Source organism: Mustela nivalis, assembly GCF_964662115.1.
Source record: "Mustela nivalis genome assembly, chromosome: 10".
Classification (NCBI taxonomy): domain Eukaryota; kingdom Metazoa; phylum Chordata; class Mammalia; order Carnivora; family Mustelidae; genus Mustela; species Mustela nivalis.
In genome coordinates this window covers 26,983,295-27,008,274 of record NC_139029.1, presented here as the reverse complement: position 1 = coordinate 27,008,274, position 24,980 = coordinate 26,983,295, and the positions used below count along the sequence as shown (strand labels likewise).

The window sequence follows — 24,980 nt, the reverse complement described above, 5'->3', positions numbered from 1 at the left end:
TCCACTGCTCCCAGGACACAGCAGGTGATGAGTTCTGGCTGGTGATGTTGGAGGTGAGGGGAGAGAAAAAGGCAGCAGCATTCCTTGGGTCCCAAGCAGAAAGACCATTTTTTAATTGAATTATAACTGAGCTACAATATTATGTTCATTTCAGGAGTACCAGACAGCCAATCAGTATTTCTATACTTTACAAAATGATCCCCACAAAAGCTTTGGTTATCATCTGTCACCATACAAAGCGATTACCCTATTGCTGACGGCATTCTCTACGCGCATGACAGCCCCATGACTTACTTATTTGATAACTGGAACTTTGTACCTCTTCATCGCCTTGACTTATTTGACCCATCCCCCCATCTCTCTCCCTTCTGGCATCCACCATTTTGTTCTCTGTATCTAATGAGCTTGTTTTGTGTTTAGATTCCATATATGTAAATGAAATCATACAGTATTTGTCTTTCTCTGCCTGACTTCACTCAGCATAATGTCCTCGAGGTCTAGCCATGGTGTACAAGTGGTAGGATGTCATTCTCCTTATGGCTGAGTTATATTCCTCTGTACGTATACACCACGTGGTCTTTATCCGTTGTCCGTGGATGGACACTTCCACATCTTGGCTCTTGTAAGCAGGGCCATAGTGAACATAGGAGCGCACCTCTGTTTTCAAATTAGTTTTTCTGCTTTCTTCAGATGAATACCCAGAAGTGGAATTGCGAGATCATAGGGAAGTTTTAGTTTTAATAATTCTTTGAGGAGACTTTGTACCGCCTTCCAGAGTGGCTGCGCGGGTTTGCGTTACCCCGACCAGTACATGAAGGTTCTCCACATCTCTGACGACACTTGTGATGTCTTTTGATCTTAGCCATTCTGGCAGGTGGGAGGTGATCGCTTCTTGTGGTTTGGGAAAATGGGCATTTCCAAAATGATGAGTGACAGTGAGCATCTTCTCAAGTTCTTCTCCCTTTCAGCCTATTCATTTGGTTGATGGTTTCCTTCCCTGTGCAAAAGCTAGAAAAAGGAATTTTTTTTTTTTAAATAGTCTTTCGTGGGGGATACAACAGCTTCCCTCTGGGTCACTGGGAGATGCCCAGGCCCAGTGCTCTTGGCCCTCCCAAAGTGGGTGTCCCTGTCATTGGACATGACCTTTATGACCATTATCAAACTCCTCTGATGTTCTGGGCCAGGCCTTTTATGTGAACTGTTGTCCTGGGTCCTATCAAGGAGGCATGAGGCCCATTTTGTAGACGAAGAATCCGCAGAGCCACCTGCCCAGGGGTGGGGGCAGCGGTGAGTCCGTGAGGTCAGCCACCCGTCTGAGGACATTCTAGTTGATTCCCCATCTGGCCCTCCTGTGGATGCTCCACCAATGCTGAGCCTCACCTCGAGCTGGGAAGGGCTCTGCAGGGAGTTGCAGCCTTGGGCTCCCAGCACTCAGAGAAGGGAGTTGGGGGCGGGCAGTGGCAGCCAGGGTAAGGAGTGGCTGGAGCTTACAGCAGGCCACACCTTTATTAACTTGAACCTCTTTCCGTCCAGGATCTGTATGCGTTAGACCTGGAGCCCTACCGCTACTCAGGGGTAAACCTGACGGGATTCCGGATCCTCAACGTGGACAACCCGCATGTCTCAGCCATCGTGGAGAAGTGGTCCATGGAGCGGCTGCAGGCGGCTCCCCGGGCCGAGTCTGGCCTGCTGGACGGCGTGATGATGGTATCCCAGCCAGGCGGGCCACATCCGCGGGCACCCCTTCCTCTGCAACCCCCACTCCATTCCCTCTTCAGTCCTCTCTTTCCTACCTCTGTCTTCCCTGCCACCATTTCCCTTCTTAAGACCTGTCCTGTATCAACCAGACCTCAAGCTGGACCCTGGGAACACAAGGAATCAGACACAGTCCCCCTCAAGGGCAATAGAGGGGATGCTTATAAATGGGGTATTACAGAGTGTGAGGATAAAGACCCGTGGGTCCTGGCCACAGAGGGCTCTGAGCTGTAACCAGCTGGAGTCTAGGAGGCAGGGAAGGAGAAGGTGTGGATAGGGCCTGGGAACAGCAGGAGTGATGGGATGAGGGAGAAGGACCAGGAAGGAGGAGGTCTGAGCTGCAGACAGGCTAGGAGTTGGGTATCGGCTGGACAGCAAGGATGCCCAAGACTAGCCTTCGCTGTGGGCATGGGTGGGGTCACTTTGGGCCTTTCCCTTGTCAGGACCCCATGTGCCTGTTTGGGGAGGGGTCAGAGCAGTTCCCTCATGGCTGGGGAGCTGCTCTCAGGCAAGCCCTACATATCCTGCCCTCCAGACTGATGCGGCCTTACTGTACGACGCTGTCCACATCGTGTCCGTGTGCTACCAGCGGGCCCCGCAGATGACCGTGAACTCTCTGCAGTGCCATCGGCACAAGGCCTGGCGCTTTGGCGGCCGCTTCATGAACTTCATCAAGGAGGTGAGTTCTGCCCCGCTGCCCCCGCCCGGGCCTCCTTGCTGGGGGTCTTCGGTGCTGCAGAGCCAAGGCACAGGTGTGGGAGGCAGGCAGAATCGAGTTCCAGTCCACACGAACCTGGACACATTGATTCACATCTCTGAGCCTCCTTTTCCTTGGGTGAAAATGGGCTGGACAGGACCAATCTCACAGGGCAGTTGAGAGGCTATGGCCCTGGTGCTTCCAAGGGTCGCCATGGGCAGTCTGCATTGTCAGCAGAACCTGCGTGGGCTTTCCAGTGTGACAGATGAGAGTCTCTGCCCCTGGCTGTGTGACCTTGGGCAAGCTGGAGAACCTTGCTGAGCCTTGGTTGCCTCATCTGCAAAATGGGGTACAAAGCATACCAGGAAGCTGAGACGAGACCCCTGTGTGGAAAGCGGGGCAGGGCTCAGGGCAGTGGCGGGGCAGAGGAGGCTAGCCGGATAATCAGCCCTCCAAACCCCTCTTCACATCACGGGCCCCACGGGACCCAGCTCTGCTGGCTCCCAGGCAGCTGAGGAGAAGTCCCATCCTTAGGGCTGATTCAGAGGGACCAGAGAGTCCTGCTGTGAGACAACCATTGACATGCACAGTCATAGCCGATAATTCCGAAGGACTCTCCATCATTCTTGTCCTTGTAAGCTGCAGATGGCAGTTCATCGTTCCCATTTTACAGGTGGGGAAGCTAAGGCCAGGACCAAGCAGTCTGGTGGTATCGCAATAAGCTGTGTGACTTTGGGTGAGAGGATCAATCTTTTGATTCTCAGTTTCCTTGGCTGTAAAATGGGCATAAAGAGTATTGGCCTCGGTATTGTTGAGAAGATGGTATATAAACTGTCCACAGAGTATCTTGCCAGGACATGGGCAGAGTCAAATCCCAGTAAATGGTGAATCAAGAAGGCTCGGAGAGGAGATCGGGGCAGGGTTAGCCCGGGTCAGAGGAGTGACCATGCCCAGGCGACTCCAGGTGCCATGGAGAGAAGCCCTTGGAAAGGGGTGTATGATGATGGCTCCGTGGCAGTCACACCGGACCCGTGAGTCAGGCTGCCTTGAGTGCTCATTCTGTTATTCAGCAGCCGGCTGTTGTGGGCCTGCTGGGCACCAGGCCTGGGGATCCAGTGGGGCCACGACAGATGATCCCCTGCGTTCACCGAGCTCACAGCCCCAGGAGGGAGCAGATGTGAATTGAGTCCTCGTCTTCCGGAACGTACCCCACTTGCAAAGGAAGACAGCTCTAGGAGAGTGTATAGTGAAGAGAACCACCACCTTACATGCAGCAGACAGGGTGGCTTTCCCGCAGGTCCCGGGGACCCCATCCCTGCTTGGGAATGGCGCCTAAAGGAAGGGGAATGGCACGTGGGCTGTAGAGTCTGACGCACATGCCCGTGGAGCTCCTCTCTGCCTCTCCCGGAGGTGTGGCTTCACCCGCGTTCCTAGACTTCCCTGAGCGTCCATTTCCTCCCATGGCAAACATCCTCTCCCCATCGTGGTGAGGGAAGCATGAAGTCCTTGCCACTGGCTCCCCTCGTGCCCAGAAGGGGCTCCATCCGGTGTCAGCTGTGTTGGCATAAGGGGAATATGAGAGTCCCTTCTCACCCAGCCCCTCAAAACTGCAGAAGAAGGCTGATTGTCCAGTGACCTGAGCAGGCCTGGTTACCCTGGGGGATCACCCACTTGTTCTCTGGGAGCCCTGAGGCCTGACTCCTAGCCCGCTGTATCTCCTTCCTCGGCAGGCATCCGGCAGAGGGGCCAGAGGCCAGAGTGAGGGGGTCGGTGACCCAAGCCACAACCCTGGGTCCCTTATGAGCCACACAAAAATACCTTTGAATTTTTACCCATTTTTTAGCTGTGTGACCTTTGACAAGCTCTGAACCTCTCTGTGCCTTAGGTCTGCCTCTGTACTCTGGAGACTTTCCTAGGGTTGTTACAGGAGGAAGTGAGTTAGGGTGTGTGTGCGGAGCACTTAGGCCAGAGGCTGGCACTGAGTCAATACTCAGCAGAGGGGCGACTGCTATGTTCTCTGTTACTATGACTGCCTCGCTGTGGCCTCCCATTCCCAGGTAGGTTTCTAGCTAATGAGGCTCCCCAGGCCACATCGTTTTGGGGAACCCCCACCCTGCTTGCCCCCTCACTTCTTGGAATTTTTGAGGCTCAGTTCTGAAGCCTTGAGGGGACCAGGTTCGTCATGGTATACACCAGAGGAAGGGGCCCCCTTCTCCCTCCCGGCGGGGCTGACCGGCTCACCCGGGTGTACCTCCTGTTTCCTGGCTGCTGGCCAGGTGAGTGGCTCTCAACACTCACGCTCCTTTACAAGAGCCCCTTCAGGGACATCTCCGCGTCACCTGCATCTGAGACAGAGGCCCAGAGCAGCCACGTGGCTTGCCCGCAGTGCCACAGCGGCTGGAGCCTGGGACCCGAGTCGCCGCCTGAGCCCAGCACACCGTCTTCCCTCTGACCATTTCCAAGCTGCCCGTCTCCCCCATCTGACTGTGTGACAGTAAATCATTTTAAAGACTTGGCATTTCCGAGAGGAGCTGGAAAATACCAGGCCGAAGTTCAGAGCGTGTGAAGCATCTTTCATTTAGCGAGTCTTGAGCGGTGGCTGGAAGGGGCAGGCAGGCCGGGAAATGTCACGGGGAGGAGCTGCCAGCGGCCCCTGCCCTGCCCTGCCCTGCCCGCCCGCCCGGCTGCCCGCCCACCGACAGTCCGCGCCCTGGCTGGCATTTCATTCCTTCACAGCTGACAAGGGGGAAGGCTTCTGGCTCTGAATGCAGGTTTGAAGGCACCTGCTGTGATTTCCCTGGGGGGCCGGAGAGAGCCTGAGGGTGCAGAGTAGGGGAAGGCAGCCCTCAGCGACAGGAAGCTGAGCCGCTCTGTGAAGCCATAAACAGTGGTCTTCACCTTCTCTGATCTTTCCATCTCTGTCCCCAGCCCCATTTCCGACCCCCTGGGCTCTAGAAGCCTCTCCCTCAGAACTTGGGCACGGTGAGGCCAAGCTCTTCAGCTCTGTTCCTGCCTCCCGGGCTTCTCCCCTGCACCACCATGATGTGGGACTTTGTGTATAGCTCAGTCCCTCTTTGAGCCTCAGGGTCTAGGACCATGAAATGGGAGTGACAGTGACACCCACCAGGCAGGAATGTCATGAGACGAAATCAGTGCATTCCGGGAAGAAGGTTAGCTTTCTGTGATGGGATTTCTGCTGAGGCCTCAGGCCCTGGCCCCAGTAACCAGCCCTCCTCCCAGCCAAGCGCCAGCCCTGGTCCAGGGGCGCTCCATGAAAGGAAGCAACAAAGGAGAAACAGCAGTATAGACCACACAGTCACGGGTGCGGAGGCCAGGCGCTTGCTACGCACTTCATGCATCTTTTTTAAACACCTAGGAAACAGGTCATTTCCCCTTCCCGAAGCTCGGAGAGGTTAGATCACATTCTGTCGATCTTCTTTGAACAACCTCCCGGACCACTTCCGGGCCCCACCCCTCTCTGCCTCAGTCTTCCCACGCTGCCTTGGAGCTGCCCAAGTGTTTGGAGAGCCCCACAGGCGTCACTGTGGCTCCAGGGATCCATGATCCCATGAATTTGGCTGTCACGCTGCGAGTGTAAGCATGACTGTCATGGGCGTTCGGCCAAGGAGAGGCCCCGAAACCTTTTTCAGAACCTACAGGGGATCCCGACCCGCGTATGGTTAGGCAAGGACTAAGGACGTGTAAAGCTTTTTCCGGCGAGATAAACACAACACCAGGCAAAGTGGGTGCAAGGCAAGATTTATTAAAAACGCTCTCCGGCGAAGTTTCAGGGCTCAGGAGAAGGGGAGCCAGGAAAGTTGCGCTGGGAGGAGGTGGGCACCCTCGGGCGAGGTTCCGCCACTCTGGAAAGCAGAGTGGCGGAAGTCGCGCCCAAAGCAGGGAGGAGGGGGCTTTTAAGGGGTCTTGGGGAAAGCTCAGGGGTCTTTTGGCAAGTTTCCCTTATTTGGATATCCCGCCGCTCATCGGGATCCCATTGGTCCACAGGAGCCCGGGATGGGGGTCTCAGATTCCTGCTTGGGCCTTTGTTCTCCTGTCTGAGCTCAGGTCTCGTGGCGGGAACTTTCACCATCTTTAGTAGCCCTTCCTGCCAGCCCAACAGGACGGTGGGAAGGCAGGGACTGCGATATTCAGGACTTCCCGCACCTTCCAAACCCCCGCATGCTCTGGCGCCTCCTTCCCAGTCCCATCAGCCCCCAGCTCCCCTGGTCCTCAAGGACTCCAGAATGCGTGGGTTTGTTCTCCCAGACATAGAGAGCCCGTGGCATGCGGACGTTCACCTGGGCGCCTGCGGCCTCCCACCTCTGCGGAGAAGGGAGAGAAAGGACATAGCTCCAGCCTGGAGGGAGGTGGGACCCGGGGATCCGAGCTTGGATGACGGGCGCTCTGCCCTCGGGCTGCTTCCTTGTCTGTGACATGGGGATGGTGACCTCACCTGGCCTGCCCACCAGGCGGCAGGTTACATGCTCTAAGCGGTAGGAAATACTTCACAGGTAAACTCTGGGCCCCCCCGGAAGGGTATTTTCGAGAAAGGAGGCCGCAAATCTTTTCTATCATAGGCCAGAGAGTAAATATTGAAGCTTTGTGGGCCAGATGGTCTCTTTGTAACTATTCAGGCCTGCAGTCCCTGGGCCAGAGCCACCAAAGACAATAAGTAAACACGTGGGTGTGGCCACGTTCTAATCCACTGTTTACGGAAACAGAACAGGCAGCGGGGAAATTGGGGCGGTCAGCCACAGATCACCTACTCCGATCTAGACCTCAGCTTGGGTCCGGGGTGTTCTCTGAACCCGAGACTCTCAGTGTTAGCGATGTTGATGGCAACAAAAGATCAAAAAATCTGCCATTTGTCCAGGGCCCCGGGTAAGTACCGCGCACCGTTCTAAGTATTCTACAGAATTTATCTCATTCCTCCTTCGTGGCATTTTGGTACTATTACGGATTCCATTTTGGTACTATTACGGATTCCATTCTGTAGTTGAGGAACCTGAGACAGAGAGGTGAGCGTAATCCCCCAGGTCACACAGCAAATTGTGGTTGAACCTGGCATTCTGTCCCCCAAATTCATAACCATAACCCCATGGAGCAGAGGAGCAGGGGACTTCTCTGTCTCCTCCTGCTCTCCTCCAAGCCTCTGGTCCTCTAGCCGGGGCTGGCTTGGCCCCTAGGCTTTCCCATCTCTGTGCAGGTCTCTCCTGCCCCACGCCGCCCGCCTGCCTCCCTGCCCCTCTCTGGGGACCTGCCGCGGGCTCCCCCTCCTCATGGCTTCAAGGCGGGGGCTCATTTGAGTGCATCTGAGATCGATGTTGTACACGAGAAGGTGCAAATGTAACGCTGGCTAAAGAGCATAATAGAATTTATGGAAATCGCTGGCTCGCACCACAGCCCGAGCAATGATGGAGGTGATTATTAATTAATCATGGTCTTGGGGGAACAGTATCAGTGCAAAGAGTAATTAAAATGAAGCATTGTACAGTTGTACCGAATGATGATTTATGAGCCCGAGGAATTGCCGCTCTGCCCTCTCCCTTCCGGCAGGCTCAGTGGGAAGGATTAACTGGACGGATTGTTTTCAACAAAACCAGTGGCTTACGGACAGATTTTGATCTGGACATCATCAGCCTGAAGGAGGACGGCCTGGAGAAGGTACGGGGTACTCAGGAGAGGGAGGGACCAGACCTGGGGGATTCGACATGACCTGGCATGGCCTGTGCCTTGGCCCTTCGGAGAACCTGAAGGCATGGTTGGGCTGGAGGGGTGCAGAACACAGTGGCCATGGCTGACAACCCAGCGGTCACCCTGTGAGCACAGGCCCCCCGGGGGTGCTTAACCTTGGAACAGTAATGTAAAGCTTAAGGAGGAGGCAGAAGGACAGACCTGACTTTGGGTAACAAACTTCAACAACTAGGAGGTGCCTACCTGGGGAGTAGTGAGCTCACTGTCCCTGGAGGCATTTAAGCAACAATTAAGCAACATGATTGCTTATGTGAGAACCAGAGTTGGTTCTTATCCTTGAAGACAGGTTGAAGCATATGGATTCTGAACACTCCACTCTTGGTTTCTAAGGCCTCAGTAATTCCGGGGGTCTGGATGACGATGGTAGACCCTTCTGGGGCTGAGGCCTCCATCTAGCCACCAGCAAATGTTTATAATGAAGCCAGTTCTGCTCTCTGGGAATCATCCACCTATTCTGTCAAGTCAGGCTGCCGGGTTGAGGAGAAGAGTCCACATTAGCCCCTAATTCTGCACATCCCTGAGACCTTGGCCCGAAGGCTCGGCCACCCTCTCTCACACCAGGGCGACTGTTCAGCCCTGAGAGTGAGGGTACGAAGTGCGGGGAGCAAAAGCCCAGAGAGGGAGGCTCTGATGCTTATGCACCTTTAGGATGCCCTGATTACTCTCCCGTCCCCCGCTGTCTGACCTGGGTCAGGCCTCTCCCTTGGATGATTTCAGCACCCTGGCTTCTCCACCTCCACCCTGAGCCTCCCGCCTTCCTGAGTGTACACAGACACACACACACACACACACACACTCATGGGTGCACAGCTTCCCAGAGCACGACCCTGCCCTGCTCCGCTGGTGTCCGTGGTCTCCCAGCGCCGAGTGAAACCCCAGCCTCTCACCTGGGCCTTTATGGCTCTCTAAGAAATAACCCAATCTGCCTTTCCAGGCCCAGGCTCCGAGCCCCCAGAACATTCCCTATGGCCCATTCACACCCACTCCCACGGGCCCCTTTTTTGCCCTTGGGGCTCCCTGCTTGTATGAGTGGCCTCTGTCTCCTGGGTTCCCTCCGTCAGGCACACACCTGGCTGTGGCTGGGTTGTACCTCATGGCCAAGTTGATTCCATTCACCTCTGAGTCTCCCCATAGACTTCTGGGGGCCCCTGGGCAGAGGCAGCCAGGGAAACCCCACCTCTCCTCTATCACTCTTTCATGCCACATCCAGCATCAGCCCCTGAGGCACAGGGGCGGCGGCCTCTGCTCCTAAAATCAGGGAGACCTCTTGGTCCAAGTTCTCATGGGGCAGTGCTTCGTGCTTCAACCTGGCCGCGCAGGGGGGCCCTTTCGCGTCTGCCAGTGTCGCTGCAGTGATTCCCACTCAAATGGGGTCTCATTTGTGCTCTGTCAGCTGTTGGCCTCTGGGGCTGGCCTCAAATTCTGAGGAGGGCTTCCGGCTACCCAGACACCCCCACTAGGTGCTGCCAGCCCTGCAGCAGACCTTGGCAGTGGACTGTAACAGCTCTCCCTCTCTGAGCCCATCCCAGCAGCCTTCTCCCAGGGACGGAGCAACTACAGCTAACACCCAGGAAGAGCCCTCCCACGGCCCTACTCACAGCCATCTGGACTTAGGGCAGACAGTCTCTGTGGGGGCTGGGGACTCCTCGGTCCTAGCCCTTCATACGTCCCCAGGGCACCTGGTGCCTCACAGTTGGAAGTTATAGATGCTTGTGGGGGACAGGATTCCAGCTGCTCAGGAACCTCTGGACAGATGTTTGTGGGGTCTCCAGGTGGGCTGCTGGGGCCCCTCGTGAGCTCAGCGCACCTGAGAGAAGGGCCTCTCTGACACCATCCTCCTCTGGGCTCTGGGGGGTTCTGCGAAGACAGAAATCCTGCCTGGAGAGGGTGCTAAGCCCAAACACAGCCACCTGCCTCTTGTCCCCTGGCTTCTGTTTGCTAAGCCGGGTCACAGCTGATCCCACCAGCTCCCGCCCATGGCTCTGGGAGGATTAGGGCAGAATTACCCAGGCATAATTACAAGGCCCCCTGCTATCTGCTTTGCGCAGCTCTCTGAATGGGATGTTTGTGTTCGGCCTCTCTGTTTAATTGATTAAGTTTCCTGAGTGCCCCCCAGCTAGGCCAAGGACAGAGTAGGCATGCCAAGACCATCCTTGAGAGCAGAGGAGCAGAGCTGGGCAGCAGAGCACCTTCCCAAGGCCCCGGATATTAGAAGGGTTAGTCAGCTGGCTCTTCCCTGGCCTTCTCCAGCTTCTGGCCTCGTAGCCACCAGGGCACTGTGGGGACACCAACGATGCCACCTTGGCCACCCCACCCCACCTGCCCACTTTACGAGTAAAACCACAAAGCAAACTGCCTCCAAACTTGGCCCGCAGGGAGGGCCCTCCACTCTGGTTTGCCATCCCCAAAACGGCTACAAAGACCCGCTGCTGCCCGGCCTGGCTTCCTGCAGGGGACACATCTCCTCCGCTGTTAACTCATTCTACAAATGCTTAGCGAACATCTCCCTGGCCCCAGGCCTTTCCCGGCTATGGAGGCTGCGTGGCTCTAGGAGGTGGCACCTGAGTGGAGACCCAGTGGGTAAGTGACTGGGTGCCCAGCATCTTCCCCAGAAAGAGGAGGCCCACCAGGCTTGGAGTACCTCTGCCCCAGGACCTCTGATTTCTTAGTGCACCTGCTCCACCTCTGGCTGGCCTGAGGTCTCCAGGCTGTATCTGTGCTTACCTTCTCCTCTGCATTTTCCCACCAGCTGTGCTGGGGTTGCCAGCAAAGGGGGGTAGGTGGCAGAATTCAGGAGACTCGACACCTTAAGGGCCTCCTCCTAGAAGAAGAGAGGCAACTGGGTGGTCTGAAAGGTCAGCTCCCAGCATGTTACCTCGTGATGCTCCTGAGGAAGGGGAACGAGCAGACAGCCTTGTGGTTGTGGAGAAAAGTTGGAAGGCCCTGTTCTCTGTCTGTCTGTCCATCCAGGTGGGTGTGTGGAGTCCTGCAGAGGGGCTCAACATCACGGAGGTCGCCAAAGGCCGAGGCCCTAATGTCACAGACTCTCTGACAAACAGATCGCTCATCGTCACCACTGTGCTGGTAAGAGCCTGCCACCCCTATGTGACTATGTGAGCCAGGGATGGGCTGGAGGGACCCAGACTGGGCAGCACAGACCGGGCATCTCTCGGGGCTGCTTCGAGGCTGGGAGGTGGGGGAGGTGCTGTGGAAACACAGAGGGTCCCTCAGAAAGCCCCGCAGTCATTGGAACACAGTAACTTGTTCATGGTCACAGGCCAAAGACCCCAGGGGGTGGCTGTCAGTGGCCTGCTCCGAAAGGCGGGGCAGACTGGTCCTCACACCTGTCTGAGATCTGCTTGGAAGCCCACCTGCAGAGGCCTGTGTGTTTGCATCTCCCACCACCCACCCACCCCTGAGCCCAAGTACAAACCACGATGGGGTAGACAGGGTAGCTGCCCTCTGCCCCAGGACTCTGGGCCCCCCCTCTTCACCTCAGCTCCCAGGGAAAGGCCCTTCTCAGGGGTCCCCCCAGCTGTGGTGGGTGCTGTGGCCACACCCAGAGAGCCCAGCCAGTACGGGGAGCCCACAGGCCATAGGCCACAGTACCCATCCCGAGAGCTCAGGTCCATGGTCACTCAGCTTGCCGTCCTCCCTCCATTCCCCAAACCGAAGAGCGCCTCCTTCTGCCCCAAGGTGTGGCTCTTGGCATCTCCGAGGTTCTCTGTACCTTGGAACTCAGCATGGGCAGAAGGACACACCCACGTCACTGCCCTCTTAACTGGCCAGTGTTGTGCCCCCTCCCTGTGCACCAGCCCTTTCTGAAAGGCCTCCAGGGGATCCAGAGACTCTGAACCCGCCCTTTCAGAGACGCAACACCGTTTTGGGGGACCCACGCTGGGCCATGCTGGGGAGAGGCAGCCTGATCACCACCCAGTAGCTTCTGACCAAAGATCTTTGGAGGGCAATTTTGGTCAGCTTCTCCTTATAACTGCTTATAATTAAGCACATACAATACAATAAATGCATGAATATGAATAGAGCAAATCCTGTATAGAGTGGAGGGCTCAGCCGGGTTTGGAGGGCTCGGACCAAGTAAGGCTGCCTGGGATGGACCCAGAGAGCAGGGCTGCACACCCGGCTCAGGACCCCTCCAGGGCGCCGGGATACAGTTGCCCCACCTGCCTGCCACTGCCGGGAGGGGCAGCTCAACTGGGCACCACGGAACGGTCCTGTGCCCTCCCTCTAGTGTGACTCACCAGACATATGCTTGGTGACAAGTGGTAGGCACCCCGGAGCAAGAAGGGGCATGGTAGGTAAACCCCATCCTCCCAGTAAGCGGCAGACACCAGGGACACCAGTGTAGTCAACGTAATCAAGGGAGCACCTGTAGCCCGTGGGCCTCACCCCCAGTGTCCAAGGTTGTACCACTGAGAGGATTTGTGTCAAAGGTGATGGAGCCCTCACAGTGGTTCTGGACATACTGGTGACAGAGTCAGGACAGGAGGGTTGGGAGATGCCTGCTCCCCCTCCCCAGGTTTGGGCATGAGCCCCCCTCCCCTCCCCCAGCATTGCCCTCAACACCAACACCTGCCTTTATTGACCAAATAAAAAAAATATAAAAATCAGACTCCTGAGACCAATAAGTCAAAGGATTTCATCAGGAACAGGGGAGAAATTGTTAAAAAAAAAAAAATCTAGAAAGATTAAAAAGAAACAAACAAAAAAGAGCAAAGGGATTAAAGACTGATGAGCCATTGAAGGGGTATTGATGTGAATACAAACAGAAAGGGAACAAAAGAAAAAGGTGAAAGGGAAAATAATAATGAGAAAAATGAAAATAAGGCACGAGATGAAAAGGGAAGCCATCACGGAAGACGAGAAATTAAAATAAATAATTAACAGCTCCAGCTAGACAAGGTAAAAAATGTAAAACCGAAATGTCAGAAAGCAAAAGGATAAAAGTGTGACAAAGCTAAAATATAAAAGGGTAAAAATAAAATAATAAAAAGGTGGTAAAAGATTAAAAACAGAGCTGCATAAAGTGTGAGATATAAATAAAACACTTCGCACAAGACGAGATTAAGAAAGGTAAAATGAGTGTGCTCGGAGAGATTAGGAAGCAGGGTGATGATGTGGGCCGAGATGATTCAGCCACAAAACAATGCCCTCAAGGGAGCGGCAGGCTAGACCTAATACACCGGAAGGAAACCGGATACACACACCTTGAAAGACCATGGACGTGCATTTTGCTAAAATGGCAGCAGCAGCCTGATTTCAAGGGCGTGAAACCCTTCTGCAAAGGTGCACGGAATTTGTCTACACCTGCAGTGGCAGGATCCGGCAGACATCCTATGCCCTTCTGGAAGCCTCTTGATCAACACTCACAGTTTCTTGCAAAGGTCCCAACCTGATGCACTCAGTCCCTTGCTGGAAGTTTCACCGCAGCATTCTGCTGGCTCTCAGGCACCCCTGGGGATGGGGAAAGAGAGAAGCCCCTCTTGGCCCATGGCCCGCACCCAGCCCTATCTGTCCCCGCTGCCCCTCATCCGGGCGAACACTAGCTCAGCAGCCGCTAGGGACTTGCAGTGTGACCGGGGTGCAGGGGCAAGACTGTGAGCACAGACATTTGGGTCTGAGCCCTGGCTTCCCAGTTAATTAGCTGTGTGACCCCAGGAAATTGCTTAACTGCTCCATGCCTCTGTTTCCCCACCTGAAAAAGAAAGGTGGTACTAATTGTATCTACTTCATGGAGTTGTCGGTCTGGGGGATTAATAAATCTGAATGGCACCGAGTGCATGCGGAATGAGAGCTGCTGTTGTTCCTCATGACTGAAATTTGATCACACATCCAGGCCCCAGGGAGCTCAGGTCTAGTACAGTATGCAGAGTGTTCTAGAGAAAGCCTCTGCTTCTGTCCACCCCTGAGCCCTGAACTTCACTGAAGACTGCCCCTTGACCATGACCTCGACCATGACCGCAGAGGTTCTTCCCAGCACAGGGTAGCTCAGAGGCTTCAGACTTGCCTTCTGTAGAACCTGCCACCCCCACCATGGTCAACACTACCCTGCCTCTTGCTTCCTTGTTTCCTGACAGGCCTTCAGGGCCCCTGAAGGCGTTAGGGTCTGTGACCTTGACCTTCTGTGTCCCTCAAATCTCTGGTCTCCCGTTGATAAGACAGACTCCAGACCCAACCACGACCTCATCATCTGCTTTGCTCAAAGTCTGCGCTCCTCGGCCTGACATCATAATGATTCCCTCCCCCACCCTCCCACCCCCGCCCCCGTTGGCCTTGACCTCTGACATCACAGCTCACCCACCCAAGTCGATGTCCCGCGCACTCTTAACCCCATCCTGCAGTGTCAGATACTCGCATGGGCAGGGGGCGGCCCATGATTGCTTTCTGCATTCCCCGATGCCCAGAGCTCACGGAGGGTAGGGTTTGCTTCTCCCTGTGGGTCAGTGAGAGAAGTCCAGTCTTTCCTGGAGGAAGAGAAATGGCCCGGAAAACATCTGGAGGATCCCCTACGGGGACGGGCTATGACACACAGTCTTTGCGCTGGTCTCTGAGAAACTCTCTGTGCCCAGCTGAAAATGTCCTCAGTCTCCCGAGCGAGAGAGAGGCCCACTCCCCCATGGACGGACCTGGGGCCTCCTTCCTGAAAACCTTGAGCTGGTCCAGATGCTCCTGAAAGTCTCAGCATGGTCCACCTGTCTTGGAGTCCTGGGCGGTGCTCTCAGGTTGAGGCTCTTAGGGGCAGGGGCGCCAGTTGTGAAAAGGGGCCTAGCCCTAGCTGCTCTGGATGAAAACCCAGCCCAGCGGTTGGCAGCCTGAAAACAGGGCCAGCATCTCCTGCTGAGAGCACTGTGTGGGGGGGTGGTGAGGGGGGCCAGCCTGCAAGGGTGTTGTCTGGGAAACGGCACTTTGAGTGACAGGCAGATACCAAAGCTGGGTTCAGGAAGATCCGACTGCTTTGCCCCCGGAGAATAGGGCTGGGCCCTTAATGAGAGGGGTTTCTGCTGGCTCTTTTCCCTGGAGTCTGGGCACAGGGGAGGGGCGCAGTTCCCTGTGGGCTGTTGGACACCTGCCTCCTCTTCTCCCCTATCCCTAACCCTGGAGTTAAGAACAAAGGCTGCCTTACCCTGGGCACACAGATGGACGGAGCCCTAACTGCATCCACCCTGGCCCTCAGAGCTGCAGATGGCCTTCCCCGTGTCTGAGGTTGAGAGCCTGGAAGCCTCCCATCTCTCACTCCCTCTCTGCCCAGCCCCAGCTTCTGTTCTGGTTCTGCTCTCCCATGGGCTCATGAAAAATTCATCCACTCCAACCTCAGCTCACATGCCGAGAAAACACACCTGTCTCACTCCTGGGGGCCCTGCCTTTGAAGGTTCAGAGTTCTTTAGGCTGCTGAAGAAAGCAGCGTCTGGGTGCGTGTGTGGGTGCGGGACTGGACCAGCCGCACACGGGTGTCTGGAGTCACACCGGTGGGTGTATTTGTGCCCTGTGCACATAGTGACCTCATAAGACTCAACGGCCAGGCAGGCAGAACCCCTAGCACAGGGCAACAGGAGAAGCAGAGAAGCCAAGGAAGGCCAGGGTGTGTGGGCTGGGAGGGCGGTCCCAGGCCAGGGACTGCTCTAGACCCCACCTCTGGGATGGACAGGACTCCAGTGCTCTGTCCTGGTTCTAACAGGCAGAAGGCAAGGTCTTGGGTCCAGAGCCTTCAGCCTCTGCGGCCAAGCAGGGCCAGGCAGACAGAACATCGAGAACGTGGTACACCCGTGCTGGTAGTATTGTGTATACAGGTGTGCACTTGTGTGAATGTGCGTCAGAGGGGAGCCTGGTAATGCGGGTGCCGGGCAGCTCACCCTTGCATCCTCCTCTCCCCACAGACCCCTTTCCAACTCCACAGGTCCTGCAGCCAGGGGAGAAGCTTAGCACACGGCCCGGCTCTCCCGTTGGTGTAAGTGATCAGAAAGAAACCAGACAGAGAGCTCTGGCCGCGAAAAGTCGGAAAAGGTTATTTTTCTGGACCCCTGTTTCCTGTGACTTGTTGAAGAGAAATATTACCCTGCTCCTACGGCAGTTCTCCCAGAGCAATAGGGGAGCGTGAAGTTATGAAATTGAGGGCACCTTCACCGAGCAATCGATTAGCAGCCGAGAGAGCTTGTGAATTGGCTGTCTGGACATTTCCAGTAATAAATTGTGAAATAGTCCATGAATAAGTAGTTGGCGGAGTTCAGAATTACCCCCTAGGAAATGTTGCAGGTCTAGAGACACATTACTAAGGCGAGCACCATTTTAATGCTCTGGGCTTTGGCTGTTAAATATGTATGCCATCCGCAGAGCACTTCCCGAAATTAATGGCATTTTACAGCTGCTCCGAAGGCAGCGTATTTATATGGAGATGTATAGATTCTGGGGCTGCGTTGGCTTCACAAAGGAAGTGCTAATTTTAGAGAATAGACCCAGGGAGGGGTGTGGAGGGAGGGTCAGGAAGTAAGCCACCTCAGGGACCTTTCCCTGAAATGGTTTTCCAGGGCCAGCTAGGGTGTTCTGTTGACCTTGGGCATGGTCTCTAGGCTGGAAAGGGCACTGCAGGCACAGGCGACCCAGCACACGGAAAGACGGTAACGATATTAACAAAAATCCATCCGTCGATCACATTGGCAGCTTACCTTTGCCAGGCGCCGTTGTAAGTGCTTTTCATAGATTGGTTCCTTTACTCCTCCCAGCAACCCTGTCTGGTGGGGTCCAGGATTCTCCCCATTTTACAGAAGGAGGTCGATTTTGTCCAGGAAGTGTGTTTGGTTGGCCACTCTCCTGGGAGAGACAGTACCTTCTCTCCAGTTCTTTCTTGAGCTCACATCAGGGCCAACTCGGACAGTGGTATACTTCATTCACTGCACAAGAATGTCCGACCAGAAGGATCAGGGGGAGGGGCGGGTTCCTGAGGCTCCTGCCCCCAGGCCGCATGCCAGGGTTGGGGCAACACCCTCCCAGAGACGGATTTGCATAATGACGTGTGTCTGTGCTAACCACAGCCCCCTTCCCTCCAGGTAACCCCTGCCCCTCCCTGATCCACCTGTGCTCTTCTCACCAACTTTGTGAGCTGCCCACTTGGTTGCAGGGTGGGGATGGGAGGCACAGAGATTCAGCATGGACTCTAGCCAGGGAAAGGGGTCCGGTGGAGCGGGCGGGGGGAGGACCAAGGGTCAGTTGCCCAATATCTTCTACCTAATTAGACTGAGAGATGGTTTTTCTCAGAATTCCTGGAGAGGCAGGAACCCCTTGGAGGTTCACACACGCTCCCCCATCCTTCCTCTGAATCTTCCCAAAGGATTGTTGAAAATCTAGAGCAAATGAGTCCTAGAGTGGGACTAGGATTTTGAAAGAGGGTGGTACTGAGGGACCAGGAGCAGAGAATCGAGCCCTCCTACCACAGCGGGAGCCCAGCAGGAGGATGTTGGTGGGTTTCTGCTCTGGAGGATCTCCAGTGAGGGTGTTCTCAGGGCCTTCCATGGCTCACTCTGTCCCCAGGGGCCCATAGTGTCAAAGGAATAGCCATGCTGGTCAACAGATGATGAGAGGCCTCCACAATTGGGTGTGTGCCCTTCTCGTGGGCCTGTGCACACGAGATTCCCAGTACATGTACCCTCTGCCAGCTACTGCTTATCACCTGTTGGCTGAGGACCTGAGGCAATCTGACATGGGTAAGGGGGTAGGGGGTACCAAGGTGACCTTGGGGAAGGTTAAGGCACAGGAGGAGGCCAGGAGCTGCAGACAGGAAGCAGGGGAGCCAGACTCTATCAGACTGCAGTTCAACTCCTGTGTGACCTAGAGCAACTTACTGACCATCTCTGAGCGTGTTTCCTCATCTGCAGCATGGGTGTGATGTCATCTGTCCTGCAGGCCTCGGGGACCTGAATCAAACAGCCTGTGTGAGACCCTGAATTGGTGTCTGGTGCATAGTAGGAGCTCAGAAAGACACTGAGTTGGCTCAGGGGTGACCCATCCACCATGGCCCGAGGATGGGGACTTGTCGGTGAAGCTGGGTGGGTGGACCCCGTAGAAACATGGACTTGTGCACTGACCTGGACTTTGGGTCCTTGCTGTAGGCCTGGATTTTGCCAAGTCAGAGCCCACAGTTCTCACCCTGTGGACCTCAGACTAGACCAGGTCAATGGCAACTTCCCACTGTCTTGTCCTGCCTCTTCCCCCAGTTCTCTGCAGGGAGGCAAAGAGCTTGTTTCTCTGTCTCTCTCTCTTTTTTTTTTTTTTTTTAAGATTTTATTTATCTATTTGACAGACAGAGATCACAAGTAGGCAGAGAGGCAGGCAGAGAGGGGGAAGCAGGCTCCCTGTTGAGCAGAGAGCCCAGTGTAGGGCTTGATCCCAGGACCCTGATACCACGACCTGAGCCAAAGGCAGAGGCTTTAACCCACTGAGCCACCCAGGCTCTCTGAAGAGCTTGTTTCTAAATGAGAAATCAGACCGAGTTGTGCCCTCATCACAGCCCCTTGCTGGCTCCTGGTCGCCAGGCAGGGAGGGAGCCTGAGATGGGACAGGTGGATGTGTGTCCTGGCTACTGAGCTACCTGCCGAGGGCCCCTTACCCACCAGGAGAGGTGCCCTGGATCTTGGGGCCTCTGGCTCAGTGAGGGGGTTACAAATGTGCACTTCAGGGCTACACCCACCTGAATTCAGATGCTCTCCTTGCCAGCGTAATGGTGTGAGCTCAGCTCGCACCAGTCACGCGTCCTCGTGAGTTCACTCTCTGCATCTGTCAGGTGGGACTGTGGGCCCCTCCCCCCGCAGGGTGACATCAAGGTTAAATGAGGCAATGCCATTTGTCTGTCCAGCAGGCCCTTGCTGGGCTGTGGGCTAGGCCCTCCACAGGCGCTGGCAGTTGCTGATTTCCTCGTGCAACCCAGGTCCACATCCCTCACTTACCCAGCAGATCCTCAGGCTGGGGACTGAGATCCTCGGGAGGACAGAAATATATCAGGGGGAGGAGTCAGGGAGCGTACTGGATGGAGGGTCTGGTGTGGCAGGGTTCTCACGCAAGAGCAGACATCAGAATCCCCTGGAGGGCTGCATTTCTTTTTTTTTTTTTTTTAAAGATCTATATATTTATTTGAGAGAGAGAGTGAGTGGGGGGAGGGGCAGAAGAAGTGAAAGAATCCCAAGCAAACTCCCCACTGAGTGTGGAGCCCAACAGGGGACCAGTCGACCACCCTGAGATCATGACCTGAACTGAAATCAAGAGTCGGATGCTCAACAGACTTAAGCCATGGTGGCGCCCCTCCCTTGGAGGGCTTCTTGAAACAGATGGCTGGGCTCCAACCCCAGAGTTTCAGGCCCAGTGGTCCACGTGCAGCAGAAAATCTACATTTCTCACAAGTTCTCGGGTGCCCCTGAGACTGCTGATCGGGGACCACACTTGGAGAACCGCCGGCCTTGCACGGATGGTGTGCTAGAGAGCATGGGATTCGAATCCCGATCGCTTTGAGTCCAAATGCCTGTCCCACCCCTTACCAGCTCTGTGACCGTCAGACAGTTCATCATAAATACCCTCCAAGACCCCCCCTCGTGCCAGGGGCCACGACAAAGTACAGATGAGCAGAGGCTCCAGACCAAGCTCTCCCCCGGACCCACGCCGCCTTTGTCAGCCCCTCTCCCGTCTGTCCCTGCAGGAGGAGCCCTTCGTCATGTTCCGGAAGTCTGACAGGACCCTGTTCGGGAATGACCGCTTCGAGGGCTACTGTATCGACCTGCTCAAGGAGCTGGCCCATATCCTAGGCTTCTCCTATGAGATCCGGCTGGTGGAGGACGGCAAGTACGGGGCGCAGGACGACAAGGGCCAGTGGAATGGCATGATCAAGGAGCTCATTGACCACGTAAGCAGGAAGGGAGCCCCTGGGGCTAGGGACGCCCTGGGAGGCGTGGTCAAGTCCAGTGCATGTTGGGGTGGGGCATCCCAGCAGGTGAGAGCCCTGGAGGCAGGGGAGATAGAGACAAAGGTCCTTGGGAAGGACCCACTCCCACGCACCTTCCTTGCTCGTGCTCCCCAGCATCCAGACACTGGCCTCCGCACAAGCCCACGTGCACTACCCCCCTCCCCTTGTGACTGAGTCTTTCCCGCCGGTATCTGGTGAGCTCACTTGGGAGGACTTCCCCAGCTCCTCGCTGCCTCTCGCTCCTTTGGGGGAGACCAAAGGCTGTCCCAGTCACGTGGGAAAGGCGCCAGTACAAAACACTTCCCAAACTCCAGGACGCAGAGCTAGGTCTGTCCCTGCCTTGAGTGGCTTTGGCTGCAGGGGAGAGACCGGTGGTGCAGGAAGTTGAGGGCTGTACGAGGGGAGAGGCAAGGCTCAGCTGGGAGCTCTATGCCTGAGGTGAGGGAGAGTACTGGGGAAGCAGCCAGGCAGGGCTTTGGGAAGAAGGAGCAGCTGTTGGGAGGGGCCTGGGGCTTGTGGGACCCTGGGAGGAAGACAGAAGCCATAGTGTAGGGTCGCCCCAGGCGGGGGCAGGCAGGGGCCCTGGGTTCGAGGGCCAGTACCCCACTCAGCAGCTGTGTGAGTAGGGGCCCGTGAGGAGAAACCTCTCTAAGTGACTTCCCATCTCTGGAATGGGCGTCATTCCTCAGAGGATTATTGTGACCCTGGATGGAAGGACTAGGAGCAGGGCGTGGCCCACCACAAGGCCTCAGGAAGAGGGAGGCTTGTCAGGTGCCCTGCAGATGCGGTCCGCGGGAACTCAGGTTCTGGCCCCATGTTAGCACCTCGTAGGTGTATGACCAGGAATGTTCGTCAACCTCCCTGAGTCTCAGTGTCTCCACATCTAAAATAGGAGGAAGGGACAACCATCAGAGCTCCCGCAGCTGCTGCAGGAATGGAAGGAGGAGCCATTTGCACAGGCTCAGCTGGCCCGTAGCAAACGTTTCCTGCCTTTCCGCCCAGGCCCCTCAGCTTTCCAGAGGTATCTGTCAGCAAAGAGCTGCTAACGAATGCCAGGACCTGATCTATACCAGACCCCTTATGTTCTCCTCCCTCAGTTATCCTCACAAGATCCTCGTGAGGTAGGTCCTGCTCCCACCACCCATTTTACAGATGGGGAAACTGAGGCAGAGAGCAGTGAGGACCCACGGCTCGTAAGTGGTGTTCAAAGCGGCAGAGTCTTTGGAGGTTCTCTGCTTTCGGAAGCCCTGTGCTCCAACCCGTGCGAAGAGCCATCCTGACCCCAGGAGCCAGGGCAAAGTAGGCTCCTGTAGTGTAGATCTTGGCATGGAAAGTACCAGCCATGGGAATTGTTACTGTGCAGGGGAGATACTCTACAGGGAACCTAGAGCCTTGGAGGGGAGGGAGCAGCGGGAAGGCTCAAGCAAAACCTTCATTTCCTAGGGCCTCCAGAACTCAGTGGAAGGCTGGTGGGAGAGGCTTCTGGTCGGTCACCAGCACGAACTTGGGCTGGGCTTGACTCCCACTCTGCGCACGTCCCCTGGACAAGTTTCTTGGCCTCTCCCTGTCTCAGTTTCCTATCTGTAAAACGGGAATGACAGTCATAGAGGCAGCCCCATAGGCCGTGAGGGCTAAGCTCACACACGTGCGTTATGTCCTCTGCACCCTGTCGGTCCTCTTCTTCTTATTTTTATCTGTATCGTACGGTTACTCCTTCGAGGCCTTCATGTCCCCGGGCTCCTAGGTTCTAACGCAACATCGAGAATACGAACACTGAATATGGACTCCCCACCCTGTGTTCTTCCCAGCAGGTTGAGCGGCTGGGAGGAGACAGCTGGTGGGGAAGCTCTCCTAGATTGTGGAATCCAGTGTAAATGGAAGGGAGTGGTGTTGTCACCATTATTAGTAATAACTATAATTATTATGGAAATTAGTCAGCAGGCCCCAGAGGCATCTCCATTTATCAGCTCCCCTACTCCTGCTTGGTGCCAGGGCCCTGGAATGCGGGGTCCCAGTGGGTGCCAGCGCCTGTTGTTTGCAGAGGTAGGCTGGACCGGGAAGGGGGGCGGTCCCGTGGCGCGTGGGGGCCACCTGTGGAAGGGAGCAGGGCCGGCGCCAGTCCTGGTGGCCACAGCATCTCCATCTCCAGGCTTTGAAGAGCATTTGTGAGGGGGCAGCTCAGAAACACTCAGCAGTAAGCCAGACCTTTCTCAGCTGACCCTCTGCTGGGGAAAAGAGGGGAGGTGGCCTCATCTGCGGCCTCCGTGCAGCGCGGTATCCATCAAGGCGCGGGCCCTGACGGGACAGGCAGGGGACCTTGTTAAACCCGATTCCCTACAATTGATGAGCCTATTAATCCTAGCTTGGTGCCATTTTTAATAACATCATAACCATTTATTAGTGTCGTCAGATAATTAGTCTTCTCGCTAGCTCATAGATAGCGTGGTAAAGGCTTGGCAATATTATTACTTCCTTATTAGGGATCTGAACGCAGACGTAAAAGTGATGAATGCCTACCTTTGTGAGAATCTGCCCCCCGAGGCCCATTTGGAGGCTCTGGGTGGAGCCTCTGACCAGCAGGACTTAAGAGGTCCTTCTTGGGCACTCTGCTTCCTCTGTCCCATGCCACACGGCCTTCCAGGGATCCAGGCTCACGGAGGAAGACGGGACAGGTGGGGGTGTGACCCCTCCTGCTGACACACTCCTCGCACCCCTGTCCCCGCTCAGTGGGCTCCAATGGTGCGAGCAACAGACAGATTGGACGGAGCAGTGATTTCGCTCTCTGTCACCCCGCCTCTCGCAGATTCTTGCTCTCCCCAGCTTTACTGCCCGCTCCCTCTCATTTCTCCTCTCTCAAAGGTATTCTGCCTACGTCCACGTCCGTGCCTTAAATTACTCTCAGGTGTGTTAGTGACCCTGGAATCCAAGAGAGAGGACTTCAGATTCCGGGTCTAGCCCGTACGCAATCTCTCTGGCCTCTCTTTCCACATCTATGAGATGGGAGTAATAAAAAAGCCTTCCTCCCAGGGATTGTAGGATGATTTAATGAGATATGGCCTGAAGATGCTTAACAGAGGGCTTGGTGCTCAGTACGTGAGCAGCCCCTGGGCGCTGTCCTGTGGCCTTCCCTCCAGGGTCAGCCCTGCTGTCTAAAGTACACACGTGGATGAACGCAGTGGCCGGGCCCGGCCATGATCATCCTGGTGGGCCACAGTGACCCGGGATCTAAACCTTGCCCCTCTGATTCCAAACAGAAACCTTGGGAAACTGATTCACAGTGATCAGACTCACAGAGAGCGGAGGCACACGGCAAGGCATCATCCCCCTACTCCCCTTGGGGACGTTGGCCTTTCCTGACACCTGCCATCCAGAGCTTCTGTCCTGGGTGCTAAGCGGAGGCATTTGGGTTTCAGCCTGAGAGCTACAGGGGTGGACACAGCTGGAAGGGAGTGACAAGAGCATCAGGTGGAGGAAAATCACTGTGGTGGGGCTGCCCAGGAGCCAGTCTGGAGGCCGTGGCTGGGGCCCCGGTGAAGGAGAGCGTGGTGGAAAGAAAGAAGGGAACGCTGCTTTGGGAAGGGACGAGTTGGGTGGCTTGGCACGGTGACAGGAAGGGAGAATGGGGAAGATTGGTAGATGGGCTGGATGAGGGAGGTGAGGGACAGGGAAGATTTTTGCACCAGGACAGGTGTGAAATTCCAGCTGGGAAGATGACGGTGTCATCCCCAAATCGAGGAGCGGAGGAGGCACGGAGGTCATGCTGGGACTGAGGGGCTGGGAGGTGGTGACTGGCCATATAACTGGGCCGTCAGAGGAGACAGCAGGAGTTCAGGGCTTGGGAGTCACCAGCCCAACCTTGGAGGGGACCTCAGGAGGCCGAGGACAGATGGGACCCTGGGGAGGACCCGAACGACAAGGAAGCATAAGGAGAGAGGAAAACGAGGACTCCACAAGACGCCGGAGCCACCAAAGCCAGAGAGGAAGGAGGAGAGCCAGGAGAGCAGGGGTGACCGAGGCCAAAGGAGGAGAGGTTCCCGGAGAGGTGTGGGCACAGGGTCACACGTGGCAGGCAGGGAGCTTTTCAAAGGAGAGGCGTGCATGGTGAATGGCATCCGCGTGCAGGCACAAGCGACAGGGTCAGCCCCAGGCTGGGGACTTTCTTCTCTGTGAGCCCAGAATCCTGTCCTGGCTGCTCTCCAAAGCCCTGGAATCAGAGGGGCCCGGTTTGGCAGAGACGAAGCAGGAGCGTGGCCTTAAGGGAATGCGTACAGGCCCTCCAAGTCACAGCAAGCCATGGTTCTCCTCTCTCCATTGTCACATCTCACTTAGAGCAGGTGAGGAGGTTTTCCTGGCTCGTGGATGAGGCTGGACCAAGACAAGGGTTAGAACGGGGAGGAGCCACAGAGCAGTCGTGGGTAGCCTGGGCTTATCATCTTTTCCCTTGTGAGAGAAGTAGCACCGTCCGGACATCCCCTGTACCTCCTGGTCATGCTGAGTGCTGAGCAGAGGGGATGGCATCGCTCCAGGGGCCCATCCCCCCTCCCCACCCTTCTTCCAGACAGTGAGCGCCTGATGAACAGCTCTTGGCTGCTGCCTGAGCACCCGGCGTGGGCCAGGCACATGGAGCAGGTGTCGATGAATGAGGGTGTGTGAGGGAGTGCATGGACTCACACACCCTCCCCAGGGGCGAGGCTGTGGGGTCCTAAGCATTGAACTTCCCATCCTGTGCCTGCGGAGGGTCAGGTGTCAAGGCTATGGCCCCATCACGTATGGTGTCCCCTGCCATTCAACCAGTAATCAGATCTTAGCTCTGGC

The 24,980-nt window shown here is 55.9% G+C and overlaps 1 protein-coding gene across 2 annotated transcripts in view; it reads left to right on the top strand.

Moving 5' to 3' along the window:
* The window catches only part of GRIK3 (glutamate ionotropic receptor kainate type subunit 3), a 225,538-nt gene that overhangs the window by 160,995 nt on the left and 39,563 nt on the right, over positions 1-24,980 (top strand). For both annotated transcript variants that reach the window (XM_082686539.1, XM_082686540.1), the window contains exons 6-10: positions 1,534-1,707; positions 2,291-2,434; positions 8,009-8,116; positions 11,177-11,290; positions 19,902-20,105. In XM_082686539.1, the coding sequence (XP_082542665.1) occupies positions 1,534-1,707; positions 2,291-2,434; positions 8,009-8,116; positions 11,177-11,290; positions 19,902-20,105 (744 nt within the window). The remainder of the gene's footprint in view (positions 1-1,533; positions 1,708-2,290; positions 2,435-8,008; positions 8,117-11,176; positions 11,291-19,901; positions 20,106-24,980) is intronic.